This window comes from Ceratotherium simum, chromosome 6 (genome assembly GCF_057802395.1).
Source record: "Ceratotherium simum simum isolate JZ-2026a chromosome 6, ASM5780239v1, whole genome shotgun sequence".
Lineage (NCBI taxonomy): Eukaryota > Metazoa > Chordata > Mammalia > Perissodactyla > Rhinocerotidae > Ceratotherium > Ceratotherium simum.
Genome location: NC_141905.1, coordinates 77,088,024 through 77,102,976, shown reverse-complemented (window position 1 = coordinate 77,102,976; position 14,953 = coordinate 77,088,024). Strand labels below are relative to the sequence as shown.

The following is a 14,953-nucleotide window of genomic DNA, read 5'->3' as shown; positions in this document are numbered from 1 at the left end:
TCCCCTGGTTCCATCCTCAAGCAGATGCCAGGGATGCGAGGCGCTCTGTGGTGCGAAAGCCCGGCAAACCCCGCGAGCGCAAGAAGACCACCACCAAAACGGGTGGCTTGCGACACAGCCACCGCCAGCCCAGCTTTCAGCGCATCTTCAAGAGACTGCCCCGTTCCCCGTCGCCCTGGTAACCTGACTGAAAACGCGCCTGCGCAGGTAACTCCCTTATCACGTGAGGCCGCCAGGGGGCGGGGCCGATGAATGCTCGTCCGGACCTGTCGCCCCTCCCCTCTCAGCGCGAGGCCAGCCGAGGCGGGGCGCACCTGCCCAATTGCGCAAGGGTGACTCAAGCTCCCGCCCCTTTTCGCTTTGCTTTCTCGCGGCTGGTGCCTCGCACCACGTGCCCTCCTGGCCGCTCCCCCTGCTGCCCTTTCCAACTGCCTGTTGGAAGCTGCTGTAAAATGTCGTGAGGGGAGCTTCCGCTTTACGGCTGCCTCTCCCAGACTTGAGCCCGGGAGCGCCCACCGCCGTCAGCCCCGTCTCTGAGAGTCGGCCCCACGGAGAGTGACAGACCCGGCGCGCTGCTGCCCTCCCCGCCGCGTCCGAGCTGGCCTCCGGCAATGTGAGCTCGAGGAGACTGCGGTGCCCCCTGGCCCGGGGTTGAGACGGGCGGCAGGTGCCTGTGAGGCGGGCGGGTCCTGGGGGCCTGCAGGATGGAGGAAAGCATGGAAGAGGAGGAGGGGGGCAGCTACGAGGCGATGATGGACGACCAGAACCACAACAACTGGGAGGCCGCGGTGGACGGCTTCCGGCAGCCCCCGCCACCCCCGCCGCCCCCCTCGTCGATCCCAGCCCCGGCCCGAGAGCCTCCGGGGGGGCAGCTGCTGGCGGTGCCCGCGGTCTCTGTGGACAGGAAAGGCCCCAAGGAGGGGCTCCCGATGGGGCCGCCGCCACCGCCCGAGGCCAATGGGGTGATCATGATGTTGAAGAGCTGCGACGCGGCCGCCGCCGTGGCCAAGGCGGCCCCCGCCCCCACCCCCAGCTCCACCATCAACATCAACACCTCAACCTCCAAGTTCTGTGAGTCCAGCCTTTCCCCAGCAGCCTGGGCTTTTCTTCTCCCCACCCGGACGCCGAATCCACCCGCTCGGCCAGCCCCGCTTCCTTTGTTTCAGGCCTGGGTCTCTCCTCCCCTCCCCGTCTCCCTCCTCCCTCGTTTGGCGTCTGCGGCCAGCTCCGGGGCGGCCCTGGCTTCTAGTGTTACCTGGCCTAGAGAAGCAGCCAGGGACGCACACAGCCCCAAGTTCTGCAAACGCGATTGTTATCACAACTGTCTCTCTCTCAACAGTAGGAAGCTCTTTTCTTCTCCGTTCCCCGTTAAAGTTTCACCCTCGAACGTGAGGGGAAAAGAAAGCTGCCTGAGTTTGGTTAGGGAGAGGCCTTCAGTCTTTCTTTTGCAGCCAGAGAGAAAAGAAATCTGCCAACTTGTGTTCTTGTGCTTTTAGCCAGGCTGCGTTAAACAAGTCAGGAATTAGAAAGTTGACCTGTGTCTACACCTCGGTCTTTCCCTTCTCCACTGTACATCTTCTGCATCCTGATAGCGAAGTGTATGAGTGGCTTCTTGAGTAACACCAATGCAGTGGGAGCTGCGACATCCGTTTTGAAGCTAATAATGTATAAAATTACTTTTCAAAGCCTACACTCATAAGAGTAAGCCATTCAGCATGTGTCCAAATCCAAGATTCTGTTGAATGTTGAACTTTATGTTAGTGATCATCCTTAACGCTCAATTGCAGGCAGAAAGATGTAAGACCATAGTCTGTTTTGGAATCTGAAACTGTTCCCAACCAGGATGTATGCTTCCATAGCTAGGAAAAAAAGTGCTTTTGCTCTGAGTGGGTTTTTTGGCAAGTGGTGGTGGTGAAAATTGACCATCACAGCCAGATTTTTCTCCCCTATTAATAACTGGCAAGTTTTGAATGGCATGTGGTAAACCAACTGCAGATGTCATTTGTAGTTACTAATTTTATCAAGCTGTACCAGTAATTGTCCAATTAGCTGTGCAGAGAAAATATCTTCCTTGATTCAGATATATAGTCACAGCCTTACACTTCTTTTTGTGTGGGAACAAGCACATTACCTTATTTGCCTTCGAGATAACTGCTTTAGTCAAAGACGTTCATATGTAGGTATGGTTGGTAAGATTTGTATATGATTTTTTCCTTGTTATGCATACATAAGAATAATGTTTATATTGTATAGTTTGTGTGTTGAAGTCTATGTAGTGAAACCAGACTTTGGACAGAGTGGCAGGGTGACTTACCTAATGCTGAAGGAAACTTGCTTTAGTGCTTAGACAAAATTCATTTGAAGAGTTCAGAAAAGATCGTAAATTTAAGAGCAGAAATCAGTGAAATTAGGAACAAAAGGAAGATTTGCCCAACCAAAAGATTATTCTTTGAAGATTAGTAAGCTAGACGGACCTCTAAGATTGATCAAGAAAAAAAGATGCAAATAAGTGAGAATGGGAAATAACTACAAACATGAGATTTTTAAAAAAGAATTTTGTGAATTGCTATAGGTTAATAAATTGGAAAGCCTAGATGAAATGTATAATTTCTTAGAAGACTACAAACTGAAAGTTGGTATCAGAAGTAGATAACTTGAATTGACTAATAAATATTTAATAAACTAAAATGGTAAAGACCTCCCATTGCAAAAACTGGACTGAGATAATCTAATAAGTGAGCTGCATCGAACTTTTAAATAACACTTAATTCCTTTTTACAAGTTGTTCTGGGAAATAGGGGAGAAAAAAAAGATGCCAAGCTCATTTTATGAGGTTAGTTAAATCTTGATTCTAAAACTAGATAAGGACAATATGAGAAAATTATAGATCTGTTTCAGTTACTAATATAGATATGAAAATCCTACACAAAATACTCATCAAATCCAACAAGGTGTTAAAAGAATCGTGATCCAGAGTTTGTTTTAGGAATGTAAGTATGGTTGAACATCTATCTATTAATGTAATTTATCTCATTAATAGACTAAAGGAGAAAAATCATGATTATCTCGATACCGTAAAATCGCTCAATAAGGTCCCGCACCTATATATGGTAGAAACTCTTAGCAAACTTGGAATACAAGATAACTAGATAAAGGTCATTACCAAAAACCTACAGCAAATAATAATACTTAATGGAGAAATTTTAGATACATTTGCTTTAAGATTGGTAAACAAGATAAGGATGCCCTCTATCACTATTACTGTTTAACATGATAAGAAAAGTCCTGGTTAACACTACAAAGGGAAAAAATAAGAAGTATTAGAATACGAAGGGAAGCAATAAAACTCATTATTTGCAGATAATACCCCTTACCTAGAAGAACTATTAGAATCTAAAGAGAAGGTATTAGAACTAGTCAGAGTTTAGCAAGGTTACTGGATTTAAGATCAACCTACAAAAATTAACAGCATTTACTACACTAGCAATAACCAAGTAGTAAAGGTAATCAAAAGGAAATACTATGTACAATGATAGTAACAAAACTATAAAAACTCTAGGAATTAACACAAGAATACACAAGACCTTTAAGGAGAAAACTTTAATAAGGAACTAGAAGACGATCTAAATAAATGGAAAAACTTTGCACGCTCTTGGGATAAGACTACTTATTATAAGAATGTCAGTTTTCTCCATTTTAATCTATAAATTTGATTCAACTGCCGTTACAATTCCTGTTGGTTTGTCTGACAAACTCAATAATCTAAATCTAAAATTTATATGGCAGATAGGATAAAGTTTGTGAATAGCTAAATCAATGTTAAAGATTTGTTTTCGTGGGGGCTTGCCTTAGCAGAAGTTAAGATACTGTTTCAGGGCTGTAGTAATAAAAACTGTAGTATAAGTGCAGGAACAGAAACATAGACCGGGGGAACAAATTAGAGAGCAGAGACTTACCTGTATATGTTCAGGAACTTAAGATAAAGGTGGCATCATAAGTCAGTGGAGAAAGGAGGCAGGCATGTTTTTAGGAAGAGTGGCTCACTATATGGAGAAAAAACAAACCTAACAGGGTGGACAATCGATAAATTAAAGACCTAAATGTGAAAGGGAAAATGATAAAAATTAATGGAAGACAACGTTGAAGAAGCTTTTTCCCTAGGGGCAGAGAAGGACTTCTTAAAGGTTCAAAAACTTATAACGGTGAAAAAGTAATGACTTTGATTATATAAAAATTAAAGATTTTCATTCAGTGAAAGAATGAGAGAAAATATTTGCAGTGCCTAAAATTGACCAGGGCTTAATATCTAGAGTAGAGAAGGAACTACACATCAATAAAAAGAAGGCAGCAACCCCTGTAGAAAAATAGGCAAAGAATATTAATAAGTAATTTACACAGTAGAAAATCCTAACAAGCCTAGAAAGAGATGTTTGAAATTACTAAATAATCAGAGACATGCAAATTAAGAGAGTAATGCAATGTGTTTTTCCGCCTATTAGGTTGGCAAAAAGTAGAAAGCTGGATGGTACCAAATGTGGGTGGGGATATGGGGATACAGGATTCGCTGGTAGGACTCACAGTGTAGTGGACCTGTGAGGTGTTGAGATGCCAATCTCTCTGGACCAGATAATGAAAGATAGCTGTAGTGTTGATGAAGCCCTGAGCTGTGATGGGGAAGGTGTACTTCTGGACTGTTAAGATGAAAACAGCTTTTGGTGGTCTGTTTTTGGAAGAGATTAAAAAAAAAACATTTGTTATCTTAAGGGATGCATACTAGGTGCCAGGGACTGTTAATTTGTCCCAGTGAAGAGACTGTATCTGGAACAGCAGCTACAGTTGTAGTCGCCACTTGATTTGATTTACTATGTACTCTACGCTTCTTCTCCAAGACCCATCTCCTCTGCACTGGCCACAGAGGCTAGTGAGATGGGAATGTCCTAACAGTCACTGTCCCTGTATCTTTTAAGTCTTTGCAGTTGGCGCCATCCCCGGCTGTTTCCACAGGGCTGTGCTATTGTTTTGGGTTTATTGTTTTGGTAGGAAGGGGCACATCTAGGGGATCTTACTTGACCCTTCCTACACTGATAACCCTTACTGAGTAGTTTAGGGAGGCTTTAACTGCATTCAGCAACTAGGGAAGTTACAGGATGGGTCCATGGATCCACTGGGCCCACTATGAGATGGATTGAGGCCGAAACACGATTGATCAATGTGACATCTATAGCTCCTGATCTGACTAGTTTACCACAGTGACATTCTGGTCCCTAAGAGTTAGTATTGGCTTAGAGTCAGTGTTGATTAACCCCTAAAAAGCCTGAGTGATTCTCTTTCTCAAATGCACCGTCTCCTTGTTTCATAGCTGCACGCTCTATTGGAAAAGGCTAGGAGGAAGCTTTAAGTATGCTCTTGATGCAATTTTATAGGATCCTTCCTCAGTGGAACCCATTTTCTCCTTTATTCCAGGAATTCTGTATCTGTGAACAGGCTCAGTCTGGGTATTAGGTGAGGTGCCATAACTCTCCATTGTGGCCACTTAAGTCAGGCCTCTGTTTGATATACCTGGAGTTTTTTGTTTTTTTTCTTTTTTCTTCTCATTATACAGATCAAGTAATACCTTAGTATACTGCCCATCTGTTTTTCCTAAAGACACCGTGGTGAGCCACCACCAGAGATCCAAGTCATTCTGATAACTGGTTTGGCCCTGCTGCCTATTATAATAACCATTCCCACTTTATATCTGAGGAGTTAGTGTTTCTGCTTACCCTTTGCCACTCTGTGAATCCCATTATCCCACTGAAATCAGGGAGCCCCTTTTAATGGCAGTATTGCCTGTCTTTAACCCAGAACTACAGAGGACAGCCATCACAGCATTTTGTTTTTATTTTATTTTTTTGGTGAGGAAGATTCGCCATGAGCTAACATCAGTTGCCAGCCTTCCTTTTTTTTTTTTTTTTTTGCTTGAGGAAGATTAGCCCTGAGCTAACATCTGTGCTAGTCTTCCTCTATTTTGTATGTGAGTCATCACCTCAGCATGGCTGAGGAGTGGTGTAGGTCTGTGCCTGGGATCTGAACCTGCAAACCCGGGTGCACCAAACTTAACAACCACTATACCATGGGGTCAGCCCCAGCCACAGCATTTTATAAGGATATTAATGCATCCTTCACCGATATATTTCTCAATTCCTTGGTGAAGGGTCTTCTCAGAGGGCAGTTTTAAGAGTGTGTGTGTGTGAGTGGGCTGGATATGATAAAAATACTCTAATATTTGTGTATTCATAAGTCTGGATTCATTCCTCTGCATATTAAGGAATTTCTGCTGTCTTGACCTCCTCCTCCCTCCTTCCTCTTCTTCCTTACTCTCCTTCCCTTCCTCCTCTTTTTCCTCCTTGTCCGTTTCCTTCTTTCTTTTACATTTTTTCTCTTCTCCTTCTTCCTCCATTTATAGTCAATGAAGTTTACCCATTTTAGGTATGTAGTTTGATGGGTTTTGACCCATGTAACGGTTTGATCTGGGATTTGAGCAAGCTAAAAGCTAGCCAATTATTGTTATTACTGGATGCTGGCAGAAGCCAGGAGACTTCTGGGTCAGAGAAAGAAATATATTGTTCCTGGCACAGCAAATAGCATGAGAATCAGCAAATTTCCATAGGTTCCCTCTCCCCTTAAGTCCTCCAGGGGCGACATAGTATGGCCAAGATGGATGCTCCCTCAGTGGGTTTGTGTTGCAGCTGAAGAATATTGAACTTGGGGAATCCACTGTTGTTATAGAAAGCAGTAAGCAAGCCTGCTGCTCTTTGTCCAGGGGAAGATACCACCTCATCTTTCAAGGTTACCAGCTGTAGAATGGCCCAGGTTCAAGGGTGATTGGTCTGGCCTTGCAGTCTTTGCTCACTCAGCAAGACATGTAGGAGTGTAAGAGGCCCAAGGAGAAGGACTGTTTCTCTAACAGTAACCACTACAACAATCAAGTGATAGAGCATTTCCGTTACTGAAATACTTATGCTTCTTTGCAGTCAGTATCGCTGCCACTAGCCCCAGGCATCCAATGATCTGCTTTTTGTCGCTAGGTTTTCATATAAATGGTATCATACAATCTGTATTATTTCATGCTTGGCTTTTTACCTTCACCCTGTTTTTCAGATTTATCCATATTCTTGCATGTATCAGTTGTTAGTTTTTATGGCTGAGTACTATTCTCTTTTGGGATATACCACAAATTGTATATCTATTCATCTGTTCATGATCATTTGGGATGTCTCCAGTTTGAGTTATTATGAATAAAGCTGCTATGAACAATCATGTGGAAGGTTATCCTTTCCTCACTGAGTTACTTTGGCAACTTTGTTGAAAATACTGACCATATATATATATGGGTCTAAGTTCTGTTTCATTAATCTGTTGTTTGGTGTATCATATTTAGGATTGGTATATCTTCTTCTTTTTTTTTTTTGTGAGGAAGATCAGCCCTGGGCTAACAACTATGCCAATCCTCCTCTTTTTGCTGAGGAAGACTGGCTCTGGGCTAACATCTGTGCCTGTCTTCCTCCACTTTATTTGGGACGCCGCCACAGCATGGCCTGACAAGCGGTGCATCATTGCGCACCTGGGATCCGAACCTGGGCCGCCAGTAGTGGAGCGCGAACTGCTACGCCACGGTGCTGGCCCCTGTATCTTCTTGATGAATGGGCTGTTTTATCATTATGGAATGTCTATCTTTATCCTTGGTAATATTCCTTACTCTGAAGACTGCCTTTTCTGATGGCCGTTCCAGTTTTTTCAGAGTTATTGTTGCACGGGATATCTTTTCCTGTCATTTTATTTTTAACCTATTTGTAGTGCATTTTATTTTTAACCTATTTTAAAGTGCATTTCTTGTATACAGCATATGGTTATGTCTTGCTTTTTTTAATCTAGTCTGACAACCTCTCCCTTTTAATTGGTGTATTTAGACCATTTACATTTAATGTAATTAGTAATATGGTAGGGTTTCAGGCTATCGTTTTCCTATTTGTTTTCTCTTTGTCCCCTGTTCTTTTTTAATTTCCTTTTTTCCTGTCTTCTTTTTGATTATTTTTTATGATTCAGTTTTGTCTCCAGTTTGGCTTATTAGCTTGCTTTTTTTTTTTTTTTAGCACTTACTCTAGGGTTTACAATGTGAAAATTTAACTTATCACAATCTGTCTTCAAATAATAGACCACATATAGTGTAACAATCAGTATACTTCCATTTCTTCCCTCCTATCCTGTATGCTATTGTTGCCATACATTGTCATAATTTTACTTCAATGTGTCATAACCCCCCAAATATACAGTTGTTAATTTTGCTTAAGATAGTCATTTATCTTTTAAAAAAAAATTTGAGGTGAAAATTCATGTAACATAAAATTCACCATTTTAAAGTGAATCCTTCAGGGGCATTTAATACATTCAGTATTGTGCAACCACCTCTCTATCTAGTTCCAAAACATTTTTTATCACCCCAAGATAACATCTGTTACCCATTAAGCAGTTACTCCCCATTCCTCCCTCCCCCAGTCTCTGGCATCCACCAATCTGTTTTCTGTCTCTGTGGGTCTTCTTATTATGGATATTTCATGTCTGGCTTTGAATTATTTTTATATGGTAATTCTATAAGTTGCAGGATCATTCTCTTTCAGATTTTGGGCTATATCAACCCTGTACCTGTAAGAATTAAGAGATTCTTTTATGGCAGTCATGGATGCTCTTTGGCCCTCTGTTCATTGAGTTAATAATTTTTTAAAGCTTTTAGCTGTTATCAGAATCAGACAGCCTGCTCAGTCTTTGTATTTCTCGTTTCATCATAACTGCCAAAGCAGTCTGCCATGTTGTTTTCTCCAAGAAGAGCTTTATTCCAGGTTTCTACAAGTGATATTTTAAGTGACTTTGTGCTGCTACATGCCATGTATTATTAGTATTATACTATCTAATGGTGGTAATGTCATCATTGCCTTTAAATCCAACGAGATTGTAAAACCGAAGCCAGCTTCCTAGCTTTTGAGAGTCTGTATCCTATAACTACTGTGGTACCAAATACTTTATCAGTCACAGTTCAGTGCAAGAAACCACTCTAAGTATCCAAAGGGAGAAGAGATTTAATACTGGAAATTAGGTCCTTTTTAAATTGTTGGAAAGGTTGGAAGTAGTGGGAGTCAGTGAGGCTGCTCCACTACAGCTGCATTCCAGAGGGCAGGCAGCTGCTGCTGCTGCTGCTGTCACTGCCATTCTTACATCATCACAGCTGCCTCCCTCATCCCTGAAGTTGGTGACCAGACACTGGAACTTGGAGTTTGGCTGCCACAAACTCAACGTCTCTAACCTTACTTGCCAGAACCACCAGCGGCAGTAATATGTCCTTTGCCTCACCTTGGCCTTCCAAATCGCAGTCATATGTATCTCATTGGTAGAATCTAATTTGGAAAATGTAGTTATTTAGTTCAACTTTCCATTCTACATTAGTCAACTTTCTATGATAATAATCTCCAAATCTCAGGAGCTTAAGGCACAACAAAGGTTTATTTCTTGCTCGTGTTATCTTAGTGGCTGACAGTTGGCTGTGGCTCTTAAAATGTCATCTCATTCTGAAGACAGAGGATGAGACAGAAGCTCTTTTCTGGGTCCTGTCACTCTTGGCAGAGGCAAAGAGAAGAGAGTGGACAGAAACAGAAAATGGCTTTTAAAGCTTCTGCTCAGATGTGGCATATGTCACATCTGCTCATATTGCAAATTTATTAAAATAGAATGGTTGCCTGTCTGAATGTGTTGGGGATGGGGGCAGGTGGGACTGGGGTATGAGGATAAAAGGCAATGATAGATGGGTGGAGAGAGGGAGGGATCTTGCATTGACTGATAATACTGTGCCATGATCGCAGGAGAATTATTAACCCAGTGCACCACAAGGTTCTCTCCTCCAGATGAACAAAAGCTTCACAATAGTTTATTTTATTTTATTGTTTTAATTTTTTGTTTATTGCAGTAACATTGGTTTATAACATTGTATAAATTTCAGGTGTACATCATTAGACTTCTATTTCTGCATAGATTACAATCATGTTCACCACCCAAATGCTAATTACAACCCATCACCACACACATGTACCGAATTATCCCTTTCACCCTCCTCCCTCCCCCCTTCCCCTCTGGTAACCACCAATCCAATCTCTGTCTCTATGTGTTTGTTTATTATTATTATTATCTACTACTTAATGAAGGAAATCATACGGTATGTGACCTTCTCCCTCTGACTTATTTCACTTTGCATAATACTCTCAATGTCCATCCATGTTGTCACAAATGGCTGGATTTCATCATTTCTTATGGCTGAGTAGTATTCCATTGTGTATATATACCACATCTTCTTTATCCATTCATCCCTTGATGGGCACTTAGGTTGCTTCCAAGTCTTGGCTATTGTGAATAACGCTGCACTGAACACAGGGGTGCATGTATCTTTATGCATTGGTGTTTTCAAGTTCTTTGGATAAATACCCAGCAGTGGAATAGCTGGATCATATGGTAGTTCTATCCTTGATTTTTTGAGGAATCTCCATACTGTTTTCCATAGTGGCTGCACCAGTTTGCACTCCCACCAGCAGTGTAGGAGAGTTCCCATCTCTCCACATCCTCTCCAACACGTTTCCTGTCTTGTTAATTATAGCCATTCTGAGGGGTGTGAAGTGATATCTCATTGTAGTTTTGATTTGCATTTCCCTGATAGTTAATGATTTTGAACATCTTTTCATGTGTCTGTTGGCTATCTGTATATCTTCTTTGGAGAAATGTCTGTTCAGGTCTTTTGCCCATTTTTAATTGGGTTGGTGGTTTTTTTGTTTTTGAGATGCATGAGTTCTTTATATATTTTGGAGATTAAGCCCTTATCAGATGTATGGTTTGCAAATATCTTCTCCCAGTTGTTAGGTTGTCTTTTCATTTTGTTGATGGTTTCCTTGGCTGTGCAGAAGCTTTTTAGTTTGATGTAGTCCCATTTGTTTATTTTTTCTATTGTTTCTCTTGCCCGGTCAGACATGGTGCTTGAAAATATGTTGCTAAGACCGATGTCAAAGAGCGTACTGCCTATGTTTTCTTCTAGAAGTTTCATAGTTTCAGGTCTTACATTCAAGTCTTTAATCCATTTGGAGTTAATTTTTGTGTATGGTGTAAGGTAAGGGTCTACTTTCATTTTTTTACATGTGGCTATCCAGTTTTCCCAACACCATTTGTTGAAGAGACTTTCTTTTCTCCATTGTATGTTCTGGCTCCTTTGTCACAGATTAGCTGTCCATAGATGTGTGGGTTTATTTCTGGACTTTCGATTCTATTCCGTTGATCTGTGTGTCTGTTTTTGTGCCAGTACCATGCTGTTTTGGTTACTATAGCTTTGTAGTACATTTTGAAATCAGGGAGTGTGATACCTCCAGCTTTGTTCTTTTTTCTCAGGATTCCTTTACCTATTCGGGGTCTTTTATTGTTCCATATAAATTTTAGGATTCTTTGTTCTATTTCTGTGAAAAATGTTGTTGGAACTTTGATAGGGATTGCATTGAATCTATAGATGGCTTTAGGAAGTATGAACATCTTAACTATGTTAATTCTTCCAATCCAAGAGCACGGAATATCTTTCCACTTCTTTGTGTCTTCTTCAATTTCTTTCAGCAATGTTTTATAGTTTTCCGTGTACAGCTCTTTCACCTCTTTGGTTAAGTTTATTCCTAGGTATTTTATTCTTTTTGTTGCAGTTGTAAATGGGATGGTATTCTTAATTTCTCTTTCTGCTACTTCGTTGTTAGTGTATAGAAATGCAACTGATTTTTGTATGTTGATTTTGTATCCTGCAACTTTACCATATTCGTTTATTACTTCTAAAAGTTTTCTGTTGGATTCTTTAGGGTTTTCTATATATAAAATCATGTCATCTGCAAATAGTGACAGTTTCACTTCTTCCTTTCCAATTTGGATCCCTTTTATTTCTTTCTCCTGCCTGATTGCTCTGACTAGGACTTTCAGTACTATGTTAAATAGGAGTGGTGACAGTGGGCATCCTTGTCTGGTTCCTGTTCTTAGAGGGATAGCTTTCAGTTTTTCACCATTGAGGATGATATTAGCTGTGGGTTTCTCATATATGGTCTTTATTATGTTGAGGTAGTTTCCTTCTATACCCATTTTATTCAGAGTTTTTTATCATAAATGGATGCTGTATCTTGTCACATGCTGTCTCTGCATCTATTGAGATGATCATGTGATTTTTATTCTTCATTTTATTAATGTGGTGTATCACGTTAATTGATTTGCGAATGTTAAACCATCCCTGCATACCTGGAATAAATCCCACTTGATCATGGTGTATAATCTTTTTAACGTATTGTTGTATGCGATTTGCTAGTATTTTGTTGAGGATTTTTGCATCGATGTTCATCAGTGATATTGGCCTGTAATTTTCTTTTTTTGTGTTGTCCTTGTCTGGTTTTGGTATCAGGGTAATGTCGGCTTCGTAGAGTGAGTTAGGGAGCTTCCCCCCCTCCTCAATTTTTTGGAAGAGTTTGAGAAGGATAGGTATTAAGTCTTCTTTGAATGTTTGGTAGAATTCTCCAGGGAAGCCGTCTGGTCCTGGACTTTTATTTTTGGGGAGGTTTTTGATTACTGTTTAGATCTCCTTACTGGTGATTGGTCTATTCAAATTCTCTACTTCTTCTTGATCCAGTTTTGGAAGGTTGTATGATTCTAAGAATTTATCCATTTCTTCCAGATTGTCGAATTGGTTGGCATATAGCTTTTCATAGTATTCTCTTATAATCTTTTGTATTTCTGAGGTGTCTGTTGTAATTTCTCCTCTTTCATTTCTGATTTTACTTATTTGTGCCTTCTCTCTTTTTTTCTTGGTGAGTCTAGCTAAAGGTTTGTCAATTTTGTTTATCTTTTCAAAGACCAGCTCTTGGTTTTATTAATTTTTTCTATTGTTTTTTTGGTCTCTATCTCATTTATTTCAGCTCTGATTTTTATTATTTCCCGTCTTCTACTGATTTCGGGCTTTGTTCTTCTTTTTCCAGTTCCTTTTGGTGCATTGTTAGATTGTTTATTGAGATTTTTCTTGTTTGTTGAGATAGGCCTGTATTGCTATAAACTTCCCTCTTAGACCCGCTTTTGCTGTATCCCATAAATTTTGGCATGTCATATTTTCATTTTCATTTGTCTCCAGGTATTTTTTGATTTCTTCTTTGATTTCTTCGTTGACCCAGTCGTTGTTCAGTAGCATTTTGTTTAATCTCCACGTATTTGTGGCTTTTCTGATTTTCTTCCTATAGTTGATTTCTAGTTTCATACCGTTGTGGTCAGAAAAGATGCTTGGTATTATTTCAATCTTCTTAAATTTATGGAGACTTGTTTTGTGTCCTAATATGTGATCAATCCTGGAGAATGTTCCATGTGCATTTGAAAAGAATGTGTATTCTTCGGTTTTTGGATGGAATGCTCTGTATATATCTACTAGGTCCATCTGTTCTAGTGTATCATTTAAGGCCAATGTTTCCTTATTGATCTTCTGTTTGGATGATTTATCCATTGGTGTAAGTGGAGTGTTAAAGTCCCCTACTATTATTGTGTCACTGTCTATTTCTGTTTTTATGTCTGTTATAATTGCTTTATATATTTAGGTGCACCTACATTGGGTGCGTAGATATTTACAAGTGTTATATCCTCTTGTTGGATTGTTCCCTTGACATTATGTAATGTCCTTCTTTGTCTCTTTTTACAGTTTTTGTTTTAAAGTCTATTTTGTCTGATATGAGTACTGCTACCCCAGCTTTCTTTTCATTGCCATTTGCATGGAGTATCTTTTTCCATCCCTTCACTTGGAGTTTGTGAGTGTCTTTAGGTCTGAAGTGTGTCTCTTGTATGCAGCATATATATGGGTCTTGTTTTTTTATCCAATCAGCCACCCTATGCCTTTTACTTGGAGCATTTAGTCCACTGACGTTTAAAGTAGCTATTGATAAGTATGTACTTACTGCCATTTTTTAACTTTTTTTTTCTCAGTGTTTTAGTAGTCCTTCTCTGTTCCTTTCTTCTTCTATACAGAATTGATGGTCTCTTTAGTTTGACCTCTGTCTGAAAGCTCTACTCTTTAACTCCCCTCCTCCTTCCTTTTATGTTTTTGATATCATATCTAACCTTTTTTTTGTGCATTTGTATCCATTACCCTCTTATCATGGAAACAGATAATTTTTCCTATTTGTGGTCTTCTCTTTTCCCCTTAAATCAGTCCCTTTAACATTTCTTGTAGCACTGGTTTCTTGGTGACAAACTCCTTTAATTTTTGCTTGTCTGGGAAATTTTTGATTTCTCCTTCCATTTTGAATGATAACCTTGCTGGGTAGAGTATTCTTGGCTGTAAGTTTTTCCCTTTTAGCACTTTAAATGTATCATGCCATAGCCTGTAAGGTTTCTGCTGAAAAGTCAGCTGATAGCCTTATGGGGTTTCCTTTGTATGTAACTTGGACTTTCTCTTGTGGCTTTTAGGATTCTGTCTTTATCTTTAATTCTGGACATTTTGATTATGATGCATCTTGGTGTGGGCCTCTTTGGGTTTATCTTGTTTGGGGCTCTCTGTGCTTCCTGTACCTGGATGTCTGTTTCCTTCCTTAGGTTAGGGAAGTTTTCATCTATTATTTCTTGAAATAGATTCTCTGCCCCTTTGTCTCACTCTTCTCCTTCCAGGACACCTATAACACGGATGTTAGTGCGCTTGATGTTGTCCCAGAGGTCCCTTAGACTGTCCTCACTCTTTTTAATTCTTGTCTCTTTTACCTGTTCAGCTTGGGTAATTTCTTCTAGTCTTTGGTCCAGCTGACAGATCCGTTCTTCTGTATCCTCTCCTCTGCTTTTGAGTCCCTCTAGTGAATTTTTCATTTCCAGTATTGTATTCGTCATTTCTGATTGGTTC

The 14,953-nt window shown here is 40.3% G+C and overlaps 1 protein-coding gene across 3 annotated transcripts in view; it reads left to right on the top strand.

The window, feature by feature from the left end:
* The first annotated feature begins 466 nt into the window (after positions 1-466).
* CACUL1 (CDK2 associated cullin domain 1) overlaps positions 467-14,953 on the top strand; it is a 71,750-nt gene continuing 57,263 nt past the window's right edge. The window contains exon 1 of one of the 3 annotated variants that reach the window (XM_087432689.1): positions 467-1,071. In XM_087432689.1, coding sequence (XP_087288815.1) covers positions 705-1,071 — 367 coding nt within the window. In that variant the 5' untranslated portion in view covers positions 467-704. The remainder of the gene's footprint in view (positions 1,072-14,953) is intronic. The other 2 variants (XM_087432688.1, XM_004428122.3) reach the window with 2 other exon arrangements.